We start from the raw sequence: 13,662 nt of genomic DNA, 5'->3' as shown, positions 1-13,662 counted from the left end.
ATATTAACATCTTATCAGATATGTGGTTTGAAAATATTTTCTCCTGTTCCATAGGTTACCTTTTCATTTTGCTTATCATTTCTTTTGTTGTGCAGAAGTTTTTACTTTGATATAATCCCACTTGTTTAATTTTTAATTTTTTTTTTTTTGCTTGTACTTTAGGTGTGATATCCAAAGAATCACTGCCAAGTGATGTCAAGAAGTTTTTCCCCTATGTTTTCTTCTAGGAGTTTTATGGTTACAGGTCTTACATTTTGGTCCTTAGTTCATTTTGAGTTAATTTTTTGAGTGGTGTAAGATTTGGGTCTAGTTTTCTTCTTTTGCATATGAGACAAGTTTTATTTGTTTGTTTTATGAGAGAGAGAGAGAGTGTGTGTGAGCAGGGGAAGTGGGGGGGGGGGAGAGAGAGAGAGAGACAGACAGAGAGAGAGAGACAGAGAGAGAGAGAGAGAGAGAATCTTAACCAGGCTCTACACACTCAGCATGGAGCCCAATGTGGGGTTGTATCCCTTGACCCTGAGATCATGACCTGAGCTGAACTCAAGAGTTGGAAGCTCAGCTGACTGAGCCACCCAGGGGCCCCTCTTTTGCATATGAATATCGATTTTTGCCAACAACAGTTATTGAAGAGATTATCTTTTCTCTATTGAGTAGTTTAGGCTTTCTTATCAAATATTAGTTGACCACATATGCATGGTTCTGTTTCTGGGCCACACCTAAATGTATAAAGCCACTCCCTGGACTCTCTGCTAGAGTGCTTCTGGGTTTGGCAGCTTCCCAGGAGCCCTGGTCAGCTTCCTGGTTGGATGGTACTAGGAGATATACTCAGCAGTAGGTGGGGCTATGAATTGGCTTTTCTGCCTAGACATGGTGGAGACAGGCTCTAAGGCCAACAAGGCTCATTGTTTGAGGATCTGAATCAGGCAGAACTGTGTGCTGATTTCCCTGGACAAATGAGGCCACTGTCCTAGCTCTGCAGGTGGGCAGCACTGCTGACTGCTGAACGATGCTCCTTTTTAGGTGGTCTGCGCAGGTTTCCTGGTTGGGCTGGGCCTGATGGGTCAGTGGATGTGTTTATGAATTGGTTTCCAGCCTGTACAGAGTGGCAGAACAGGCTCCAATGCCAGAAATCTTGCCATTTCAGATCCTAGATTAGACAGAATTGCCCACCAAATTACCCAGTGGTCAGATGGGACCACCATCTGGTCTCTGCCATGGGTAAAACCTCTGGTGGGGATTTCTACCTGAGTGTCAATGCAAATAGGAACTCAGTCTTCCAGGATCTGAGCACTGATTGCTGAAAGTCCTGCCTCCTTCTCCCTCACAATCGGATTCCCAGGAATCATACCCCACAGATTCCCCTGCCATCCTCTACAGGTGAGACCAGATTGGACATCCCACGAAATGACCCACAATTCTGGGGGAGCTGGATAACCACCCACCTTGGGATCTCTCCCTCCCCCTCCTGCCCCAACTGGGGAAACCATAGGTAAAAGGAATCCTGTTGGTGTGGCACTGTGCCAGCATGGGAGAGAGGCAGTACAGTCAAAGTGTGGCTGACTTCTACCCACCTATGTGGTCTCTGTAGTCCAAGGTAGGTGTTTCTGCCTCATTTCCATGTTCTAGGGTTTTCAAAATGTTGTCTTGCCTATGAATAGTTATTCTATTGCTAGTTGTCCTGGGGAGCGGGCTGATGTCAGGAAATGAACTATAGTGCAATCTTGATGATGTTTTTCAGAACTAAACCACCAAAGTCTAAACTCTTAACCACAGTACTATGCTGTTTCCTAAGAAACAAAATATTCTAAAATTGAGATGATAGTTGAGGGCAATAGTGAGTTGTGCTAGCCTCTGTATGGAATAGTTTGTGTGAAGGCTTCCCTAAGAAGACGTATTCCATAACCTAATCGAGCACATCTGCTGTGCCCCAAGAGAATGTTTTCAGAATTACATATTATGATGTAACTTACCAGGCCATTTTGGAGATGTTTTACTAGATAAAATTGTTTAAAGTTTGAGAAGTTATTATAAAAAGGGTAATTTTTTTCATGGTTGAGATAAGAAATTTAAGAAACCTATCTAGATGATCATCTGGGGGAGAAGAGCTATTTCAAATGTATTCTTCAATGATGCCACTTATGCAGCAGTTACATATTTATCAGAGGTCTTTTAAAAACCTATTATTTTATTCAATGATTCTTAGTATTATATATAAGAACCATAGGGTTTCTATTGCTTTTTTTAAAGTGGTCAATTTTTAAATATCTCTTTTAATTTTCATGAGACGTCATGGAATAACTGAGAACCTGAAGCACTTTTTAAAAGGTAATTCCTGACACTTTAAGATGAAAAGGTGGGGTCTTTTCTTCAGGAAAGTGAAGCATTGCTTCTTTCCCAGTTCTCACTGGAGGAGAGAATGACATCTATGAGCAATGTAATTCTGTCATTTCACCTGAGTCAGCAGTGCATTCTCTTCTCTCTTTTCTGATTCTAGAAGCACCAAGCCAATGGTTGGGGGAGGAAATATTACAGAGGTCACTTATTTCATCCTTTTGGGATTCTCTGATTTCCCCAGAATCCTAGCAGTGCTCTTTGTTGTATTTCTGCTCATCTACATTATGACTCTGACTTGGAACTTGTGCCTCATCATCTTAATAAGGATGGACTCTCACCTCCACACACCCATGTACTTCTTCCTCAGTAATCTGTCCTTCATGGATGTCTGCTATGTGACCTCCACAGCCCCCAAGATGCTCTCCAGCTTTTTCCAAGAGCAGCAGACTATCACCTTTGTGGGTTGCGCCGTTCAATACTTTGTTTTTTCAATCATGGGACTGAGTGAGTCTTGTCTCATGACAGCCATGGCTTATGACCGATATGCCGCCATTTGTAATCCTCTTCTGTATTCATCAGTCATGTCACCCACCCTCTGTATTCGGATGGTGCTGGGGTCCTATCTGGCTGGACTCTCTGCTTCTGTATCCCTGTTGTGTGCCATACTTCAGCTTCACTTCTGTGGGCCTAATGTCATCAACCACTTCTTCTGTGACATGCCCCAGTTGTTAGTCCTGTCCTGCACTGATGCTTTCTTTGTACAGCTCTTGACTGCTATATTAACAGTGATCTTTGGGATAACAAATGCCTTCATCATCATGATATCCTATGGCTATATTGTTATCTCCATCATGAAGATCACTTCAGCTAAAGGCAGGTCCAAGGCTTTCAACACCTGTGCTTCTCATCTGACAGCAGTGTCCCTCTTCTATACCTCAGGTATGTTTGTCTATTTGAGTTCCAGCTCTGGTGGCTCCTCCAGTTTTGACAGATTTGCATCAGTATTCTACACTGTGGTTATCCCCATGTTGAATCCCTTGATTTACAGTCTGAGGAACAAGGAAATCAAAGATGCCTTGAAGAGGCTGCAAAAGAAGAAATGTTCCTGCTGAGGTCCTGTCCAGATTTGTCCCATCAGAAACCTTAAAACAATATGCACATGAATGAACTATAACAAAATTTATACTATCTTTGTATAAAGAAAGCTTAATTTGACACAGATAATATGCCAAATGGACTGACACGTGACTTGATTCCACACAAACACAGTACATTTAAGTCCTGGAATTTCATACTTTTACCCTACATGAATAGTGGCCTCATTTACAAGTAATCTGCAAGTATTTGTAAAATTTTAAAATTTAGAAACCTGTCACTGTTTGCTTCGGAGATTGAGCCCTGTTCAGTCTCAAACCTCTGATTGTAAAAGAGAGATACCTGACAGATGCCCCCAGGAATGTAGAAACCTGTCTCCCAAATATTTTGATGCAGTGTAATCAAGACTTGATTGTGATGTTTATTCTGTGTTTCTGACCATAATGGGAGAGAATAGAGAAAGGGGATGTGCCTTTGAAAAGAAACGAAACTATACAATTAGCCAGTTGTGTCTTCTGGGAAGAGCAGTCTGAGATAGCTAATGTTTGTCTAAGGCCTTTTTCAGGGCTAATCATCTATTAAGATTTGGGCACATTACCAGGTGTAATCTAAAGAACCAGGGGGTGATTTGAATCATAAAGAGTAATGGAATGAAGGATGTGGTCCCTTCAGTAGCATTTATTTATGAGTTTGATGTTTTAATTCTTGAATCTTATGTCCAATGTGGATTTCTGGGAGGAGATGCTGTGCAAAATTCATGTCAACTAATAGCAATTTCTGATACTGTAGGACTCAAACCTCTGTCCCCCATTAAATCTGGAAAATTTGCCCTGTTGACATAGGTAATGGGATCACACTACCAAATTGTTCTGGTATTTTAAGCATCTGTTCAAATTTGGTGTGAGGAGATTTGTGTGAGAATTCATTGTAATAATATAGTTACTGAATGTTCAATGTTTGCAGAGACCAAGAACAAATATAGAAGGTTTTACATACTCTTTGCTATTGTGTGTGTTCAATATTTTATGTCCTAGATTTTTGGTTGTATGGGTGATACAGTGGATGGAGTAGGTGGTCAGAGTTACTCTAATACTTATATTTTCCAGTTGTACTCAGGGTCAGGAGAGGAAATAGATAGCAATATGCAGGGTTCTCAACCCTGGCTAGTTTGTGTTGTTTGAAGGAGGAAATAAAACATTTGGTCCTAGAAGCCTGGTTAAAAAGAGGAACAAGATGGGTCCCAACACTGACTGTTGATTTGCCAGATTGCTTAGACATTAACCAAATGATAAAAACTAAATGCCATTACATTTATATATTATTCTTAGAGATTTAATGGGTTCTTTATGAATGCTTTTTGTTCTCAATTTTAATTAGTCACATGAATTATTCTTTTTAACTAAAAACTTTAAGTGAAGAGGTATTTAAAGCTTTTGCCAAATCTTCCATGAGTTTACATTTGGGGAGGATTGAGAGAAGGGGAATCTCTAGGAGAGAGTGTGGGGGCTTATCCCATGCTAAGGAAACTGTAATATGAGCAAAGGATGTTTGGCCCCCAATCCAGGTAGAGGTATATTCTTGAAGCACTGCTCTTTACGTATGTGTAAGAATGTATGGGAGGTCTGTTGCTAAGGTTCTGTGAAGCCTTCCTTAAGAGACAAAACTCTGCTAGATGTTAAAGGAAGATATTTCCATAATACTGCACAGATCTCCCTCTTGACCAGTTCAGATGAGCTCAGGGAGGTGATGAATAAGAGCTGCTGATGGTAACTGGAAGTTAACCTTCTGGGAGCTGCTGTGGATGGGTGAGGTTCCCAGGAGCTTCTATCTTCCAAGAAATGCCTTAATCAGCTATTGTTGAGAAACATTAGCTACGGGTACTGATGGGAAATTCCTTTAAGTATTATTTTAAAGAAAAAACGTGGGGAAAATAAAACATAGTTATCCAGACTTGTCCCTGAAGAACAGTTAGACCAATGGTATATACCCAGATTCTACTCTTAGTAATTAGTAATTGCATAGACATTTAGCCATGTAATATCTCATGGGAACAGTCATTCTGCAAGCCCTCACTAAGCATTTGCTAGATACATACATCAAGGTGGGTGGTAAGGATGAAAAGAGAATTAGAAAAGCTTCCTGTCCTCATATCTAGTTAGGAAACAGACCCATACATAAAATAATAAATTCTACATATTTAGGCATAGTTCAATGCAAGGTGATTAAAATAGACCCACAGACTAAGGGATATGAAAAGAATAAGAATTCATATGGGTTATTAGGGAGTCAGTGGAAAGTTGGGTCGAAAGGAAGAGCTTGACCTCATTTCGCAGGACTTATTTCACAAAAGAGAAGAGAATTCCCTTTAGTCAGAGTAAGTTGCAAAGTAGAGTGTTGAATGTGCAGAAGGGTATCATTGGGAGCCATGGACCATAAAGATGAAAAGCTGAGCATGAATTTTAGCATAAAGACTCAGAATTTCACTTTGTATTTAGTCAAGAGTCAAAGAGCCTAAATAATTGAGATTCTAGGGGTTGATAGTAATTATTATAATTGACCTCTTGGCCCAAATAATCTTCCTTAAATGATCCTAATAGTCTTTCTAAGGTACTGAATGTGTTTTTTTCCAAGTAATTTCAGTGATGTTCTATTATTAATACTGTATAAAGATCAAACCCATTATTCATTAGAGTTGTTTTAGAAAGACTATTTAGACCAAGAGATCAGTTAATGAGTAGAAGTTTGAGCCCCAAGAAATTATGGTAAGCTGATTTTGAATCTCACATGCTCACACACTGATAAGGTTTAAAGAATAGAGGAGAATCAGAGCCTTGGCAGTGGACAGGACTCATTTGAGACATGCATATGGTTCACTTAATAGATCTCCAGTCTCCAGACTTTTAGATTACGTCTGTGCACATCAAGATGAAAATTTAGTTTTTAACCCTCTGGGGGATGAATGATTAAAATTGTGCTTCCGGATGCACAATCTAGGAGAACACATTTGGTATTTGAATGACACTAGGTAGGATTAGAGTTAAGAAAATAAAAGTTACATAATATCATTTTATAATTTATTAATTATTGCCAAGACCAATGTCAAAGGGTTTCTTCCTCATGTTTTCTTCTAAGTGTTTTATGACTTCTTCTAAGTCATATGTTTAAGATTCTAATTCCTCTAATTAAAATTCTAATTAATTTTTGTGGGTGGTGTAAGTTAGGAGTCCACTTTTTTTCTGTATGTGGTTATCCAGTTTTCCAGCACCATTTGTCAAACAGACTATCCTTTCTACATTAAGTATTCTTTCCTCCTATGTCAAATATTAGTACGTGGGGGCTCATTTCTTGATATTCTGTTCTGTTACATTAGTCTGTGTATCTATTTTTATGTCCATACTGATTATTATAGCTTTGTAGTATAGTTTGAAATTAGGAAGTGGGATGCCTCAAAGAACAAACTGGCTTTGTTCTTTGTCAGGATTGCTTTGGCTAGTGTGTGTGTGTGTGTGTGTGTGTGTGTGTGTGTGTGGTTCCATAAAAATGTTAGGATCTTTTTCTGTTTCTTTGAAAAATGCCATTGGAATTATGATAGGGATTGCACTGAATCTATTGATGGCTTTGGTTAGTGTGGTTATTTTAACAATTTTAATTCTTCTGATTCATGAACATGGGATATTATTCCATTCATTTGTGTTCTTTTCAATTTCTTTCATCAATGTCTTGTAGTTTTCATTGTATAGATCTTTCACTTCCTTGGCTAAATTTATTCCTAAATATTTTATTGATTTTTGATGCAACTGTGAATGGGATAGTTTCCTTTACCTCTTTTCCAGATGTTTTGTTGTCGGTGTATGGAAAAACAAATGAGGGGCGCCTGGGTGGCGCAGTCGGTTGAGCGTCCGACTTCAGCCAGGTCACGATCTCGCGGTCCAGGAGTTCAAGCCCCGCGTCAGGCTCTGGGCTGATGGCTCAGAGCCTGGAGCCTGTTTCCGATTCTGTGTCTCCCTCTCTCTCTGCCCCTCCCCCGTTCATGCTCTGGCTCTCTCTGTCCCAAAAATAAATAAAAAACGTTGAAAAAAAAATTTAAAAAACAAATGATTTCTGTATGTTGATTTTCTATCTGCAACTTTACTGAATTCATTGGTTACTTCTAATAGCATTTTGGTTGACTCTATGATTTTCTATATATAAGTTCAAATCATTTGCAAATAGAAACAGTTCTACTTCTTCCTTTCCTATTTGTATGCTTTAGACTTCTTTATCTTGCCTGATTGCTCTAGCTAGGGCTCCAGTGCTATGTTGAATAAGAGTGGTGAGATTGGGCAGTCTTTTCTTGTTCCTGGTCTTAGTGAAAAAGCTCCCAGTCTTTCACCATTGAGTATGATGTCAGTTGTAGGTTTGTCATATATGGCCATTATTATGTTGAGGTATGTTCCTTCTATACCCAATTTGTTGAGAGTTTTTATCACAAAAGGATGTTGTGTTTTGTCAAACGCACTTTCACCATCTATTGAGAGGAGCATATGATTTTGTCTTTTGTTTTATTAATGATGTGTCACATTTATTTGTGTTTGTTGAACCATCCTTGCACCCCAGGGATAAATTCCAGTTGATCACAGCACATGATTTTTAAAAATATAGTGTTGAATTTGGTTTGCTACTATTTTATTGAGAATTTTTGCATCTACATTCATGAGGGTTATTGGCCTACATTTTTTCTTTTCTTGTAGTGTCTTTATCTGGCATTGGTATCAGGGTAATGCTGGTTTAACAAAAATAGTTTGTAAGTGTTCCCTTCTCTTCGATTTTAGGGAAGATTTTGAGAAAAATTTTTATTCACTTTCTTGAAATATTTGGCAAAATTTACCAGAGAATCCAATTTTCTGTATTGGGAGGTTTTTGATTACTTTCCTTTCCCAAGCATAGAGGTCCTGCCTCACTATTCTGGTACTGCAGGAGAGAAATAGGTTAACACAACTAAGCTAGACAGTCACTCACTCACATTCTTCCTTTGACCCTTTGGAGAAATTATTGCTGGTTAGTTCAATCCCGTGTTATGTTGCCTTTTTGGAGGGATTAACACTGGCCTAGTTCCTCTTACTGTCTCCAGTGGATTCAAATTCAGCTTTTTCCCTCCAATGAGTGCTGAAATATTTCTTTGTGAATGTTGGACTTCCATAAATCCTCTCATCTGTGGGTGTCTGCCCAAACCAACCACTCATGGTTTTCCCCAACCATGGCCCAGAGGGGTTGGGGCTGGCTTTTTTTTTTTTTTTTTGGTTCTGCAGCCCACACTAAGGTTTGTCTGCCTATTACCTGATGAACAGGTGGGAAAGATTCCTCCCAGGATCCTTGGCAGATGGTGCTGGATCCCACAACTCCCCAAAAAAGTACTTTTGTTCATATATAGATGCTGATTTTAATTGTTAAAAAAGAGAGAAAAAAGAAACTGTCTTATGTCACAATGAAACTGACATTACTCCCTTAAGTAATTTTGTAATTTTTTAAAATGGAAAATGTATTGTATTTTAAAAAATGCAACTAGTGGAGGGTTCTAGATAAGAGGGTAGGTTTTACACTGATATCTTGGTCATTCCCAATACATTCCCAACAAAATGACTTGCAAAAGTTGCAAATAATGAATCGTCTTTATTACTACTGGAAATTAGAGATAATAAGAGTCCACATGCCAGGAGATTTGAGAAATTTCTAATGTCACTGTACTGATTAGACTAAAGGTGTTGTTTGGAAGTAAGTGAGGGAGAAGCTTTGATAATTCACTGACCTCTTCTACTTGGAATAGTACTAAATGAATTTGAGCTGAGTAATCAGGATAACTTCAACAACAAAAACAAGCAAAAAGCAAAACAATTGACTAATGACACCCAAACAGAAAAAGACATTTACAAAGATGGTGTGTGTGTGTGTGTGTGTGTGTGTGTGTGAGTTAAACTCACTTCTTAAAGAGGAAAAGACCCCAAAACACTAGCTATTAGACAAATAAAAGTTCAGTTGTCTCACTGGGTTAAAAGAATACCCAGCCACCATGATATTCTGTTTATTTAAAGATGCTCCTAAAGGCAAATGACTCAGAATAATTAAATACAAGATGGTGGGGGAACATATAGATAGCATACAGAAACAACAACTAAATGAGTAGCAATATTAGTTTAGCAAAGTAGAATTTAAGAGAAAGAGTGAACTAATTCAAGTATTGACCAGAAAACCCAATTCATAATGACATAATAAAACAACTGCATTGACTAACAGACACAAAACATGCAAAGTTAAATGTGAAAAATGCAAAAATAAAGTTATGGTACCACAATTAAAATTCCATGAATTTTATGTCCAATCAATTTTAAGATCTAGAGTTGACAAAAATTGAATTTAAACATATGGTATTTAAAAGCATTAGTGATAGATTTAAAATGACTATTGTAAATACATGTCTTCTTTTCCAGGTTTGTAAAACTTTAAAAAAGGAATCTAGAACTAGGTAACAGAATAAAATCTCAATAAATTTCTGACAGTAGAAATCAGGTAGGTAACCTTATCTGATCACAAGGGTATTAAGAAAAAGTAAAGCAAAATCCATTCACTTTGTGTGATAGATTGAATTGTTAACCCCAAATTTCAAGGCTCCCTGCATCTACATTCTTGCTACAGTCTTGTCATGGGTAGAGTGCATTTTCTTGTCTTCACCTTGGGCTTGCCATGTGGTTTGCTTTAGCTGACAGAAGTGACAGAGTGCTTGTTCTCATCATTGGCCTTAGGGCCTTGTGTGTTTTCACTTGCTTCTTTGTGCTTCTGTCATTGCTATGAGAAAAACATGTTCTGGGTGTCTGTTGGTCCTAGGGAAAGGAACACATGGGTCAGAGCTATCTCAGCCAACCTCATCCTAGACCAGCCAACTTCAGAGGAGTCACCCATTTAATAAGCCTCCCCTAGATTGGCTGAATCTCAGTCAACCTGCAGCTGACCTGAAGTGGCAATAAATGAATGTTGCCATAAACACTGAGTTTTAGGGTGATTTGTTATGCAGCAAGAGTGAAACAGTATATTTTGTAATTATAAATTAAATTTCTCCTGAGCCAAACACTTGGATTCAAACCCAGGCTCTGTCACTCACCAGCCGTGTAATGTGGGGCAAGTAACATAATCTTTCTGTGCCTCAGTTTTCTCATCTGTAAAACAGGGATATTCTATATATCTTGTTAGATTGTTTGGAAGGAGTAAGTGAGTTGATATTTGTCAAGAACTCAGAAGAGTACCCTGGCACATGATAAACACTATATATGTGTCAGGTATTATTATTTATGAGTGCTATGTTCAATAAATTTAAGTTTAAATTAGCTAAATTCTGTTAGACCAACTTTACAGATGAGGAAACCGAGGCCAGAGGAATTAAGAACCAAAGCTAGTAAGTGAAGGGGTAAGAACTCAAACTCAGGATTGCAGATATCAAAGCCTTTTCTCTATACAAGGTGTCAAATAATACACAAGGAAAATATGAGTAAAATATAATAGTACTTAATTGATGCAGCCAATGAAAAAATCAGAGGTAATCTTTTGAAAAGAAATAAAAGTAACAAAGGTGTAATTGAAAGAATTGGAAAAAGAATATCAATACAAACAGCAAGGAAAACAGGAGGAAAAATAAAAACAGAAATATGTTGGGAAAAGAAAACAATAAATTTATAACTAAGTTTGGCAGATAGGTCTTCAAGTAGGTAGATAAAATATACAGGTTTATAGGAGAGGAGAATGGTGGTAGAGGAGGGGGGCCCTTGACTCACCAAACACAACTAGATAACTATCAAATCATCCTAAATACCTCAGAAATAGATCTGAAGACTGACAGATCCAGCTCCACAACTAAAGGGAGAGAACAGGCTACATTGAAAAAGGTTTAATTAAGTTAAACCATATTCTGTCAGCTCTTCCAGTTTTCAGAAGAATCTTGTATTTCTGTTCATCATCACAAAAAATCATTCTTAAATCCAAAAACAAACAAAACAAAACAAATGAACAAAGGGAAAAAGAGAGAGAGAGGCAAACCAAGAAACAGACTCTTAATTATAGAGAACAAACTGATGGTTACCAGAGGGGAGGTCGGTGGTGGGATGGGTGAAATAGGTGGGGGGCAGGGGGGGGGTTTAAGGAGAGCACTTGTTGTGATGAGCACCAGGTGATGTATGGAAGCGTTGAATCATTATATTGTACTGAAACTAATATTACGTTGTATGTTCACTAACTGGACTATAGTAAAAATTTTAAAAAATATATACAGGCTTACAGCATATTTTGCAAGAAAACAGGCATCCAAATTTAGAGAAAGAACTAAGTAAGAAAGAAAATTTAAAAACAACTTAAACTAATCACCTCTATTTTGTGAACATTGGACTTGGTTGGGTGGCCTGCCTGATTCTCTGTAGCAGAGAAACCCACTGGAGGTGAGACACCGGTTCCTTCAAGCTCTCAGTTAGTCATGATCATCACAGTAGCTGAAGTGTATACGTTTATCTGGTTTTGACCTTCTCACCATACAAAGAATACAAACCATTGATTCCACTTAATACAGGATGAAAATGAAGCTCAACTGACAAATTTAGCAAAAAACACACCCTGGACAGGTAATGGTTTAATCTCTCTCTCAATGAATTTCTTCATTTTTATTAAAGACAATCAAGTCTTCCTCTTAGTGTGAAATAAAGAAATCACAGTAAATTGTGACTATTCTCCTGCAAAGCAAAGGAATTTGGTAGTTTAAAAATCTCTGTGTGGTAAACATAAGAGACTCATAAATATGGAGAACAAACAGAGGGTTGCTGGAGGGGTTGTGGGAGGGGGATGGGCTAAAGGGGTAAGGGGCATTAAGGAATCTACTCCTGAAATCATTGCTGCACTATATGCTAACTAACTTGGATGTAAATTTAAAAACATTTTTAAATAAATAAATAATGAAATAAAAGAAAAATAAATAAGTAAAATCTCTGTGTGGTATAATGGAAATGTACACATTTTCATTAGCTTTTGAAATATTGATAATGGCTTTCTATTGCCATTTTCGTAGGCACTGGAAATTGATAAACTTGTATGACTTTATGACTCTTCTAGCTAATTCACTTTATCTGAACCAGTTAAAACATGAGTTATATGGATTGTATCTTTTTAAAGAAAAATATCTTAAATTTCCTAATAGTCAACACAAAATATTCCCATTAAAAATTTATAAATATGTCAGATAAGGCATTATGAAGAAAATGATATCACCTATGCTACTGCCATCCAGAGATAACCACAGCTATTATCTTCATGTAAATACTTTGGAAATTTTTCTTACATGTGCCTGTATATAGAGTTGTGTAAGTTTTATTTTTCAATATGCATTGTTCTGTAACCTGATTTTTCCACTTATTTTATCTTGGATATTTTTATCAATAAATACATGTTTACATTGTCATTTCAAATGACTGAAATATGATGCATTTGTGTATCCTGTAACCATAATTGCCATGGTTGTTTAAACTGAATGAAATGCTATCACTAGTATGTTATTTTTTTAAAAAATCTTTGCTGTTTCATATTCATATTCTGGTAGATTTTTTTCTTCATTAAGGGCTAATGGATACTGTGTTCTCTGAGATTTTTTATGGTGGAAAATATTTTCGTGTGGCCTTAATATTGGAATGACAGTTTGGTTATAAAAGGAGATGAGTTTTGTAAATACTGCTCCCCAGCCTTTTGATGTTCAGTGTTATTGTGGAGAAGTCCAGGGCCAATCTGATGTTTTCCCCTACAGGTAACTTGGTATTTTTCTTTTCCCTCGATGTCCAAAGGATTCCTTTTTTATCACTGAATTCCTGTAACTTCACCAGGAGATGACTTGGTGTTGATCATTATGTATTAACTTTTCCCCAGATAAGATATGTACATTCAATCTCTAAGTCTAACCTCGTTAAATTTTAGGCTAATATTACCGAATTATTTTTGAGTGCTTTTCCTATTTCATTATTTTTCTACTGTTAATGACATATAAGTGACACATAACATTGTGTAAGTTTAAGGTGTACAGTGTGAAGATTTGATACATGCATATATTGTGAAATGACCACTGTGTTAAACACGTCTATCCACTCATGTAATGACCTTTGTTTTTATGGTGAAAACATTTAAGATCTACCCTCTTAGCAACTTTCAAGTATATAATACAGTATTATTAACTATAAT

The 13,662-nt window shown here is 37.3% G+C and overlaps 1 protein-coding gene across 1 annotated transcript; it reads left to right on the top strand.

Moving 5' to 3' along the window:
* Window positions 1-2,507: 2,507 nt before the first annotated feature.
* LOC122482832 (olfactory receptor 5AN1-like) lies at window positions 2,508-3,446 on the top strand. The gene has a single exon (XM_043579125.1). The coding sequence runs from the start codon at window positions 2,508-2,510 to the stop codon at window positions 3,444-3,446; it is 939 nt and encodes a 312-aa protein (XP_043435060.1).
* Window positions 3,447-13,662: the final 10,216 nt, after the last annotated feature.

The sequence above is a fragment of the Prionailurus bengalensis genome, chromosome D1 (assembly GCF_016509475.1).
Source record: "Prionailurus bengalensis isolate Pbe53 chromosome D1, Fcat_Pben_1.1_paternal_pri, whole genome shotgun sequence".
Taxonomy (NCBI): domain Eukaryota; kingdom Metazoa; phylum Chordata; class Mammalia; order Carnivora; family Felidae; genus Prionailurus; species Prionailurus bengalensis.
Note: the sequence above shows the minus strand (reverse complement) of the source record. Positions and strands in the feature narration are given on the sequence as shown.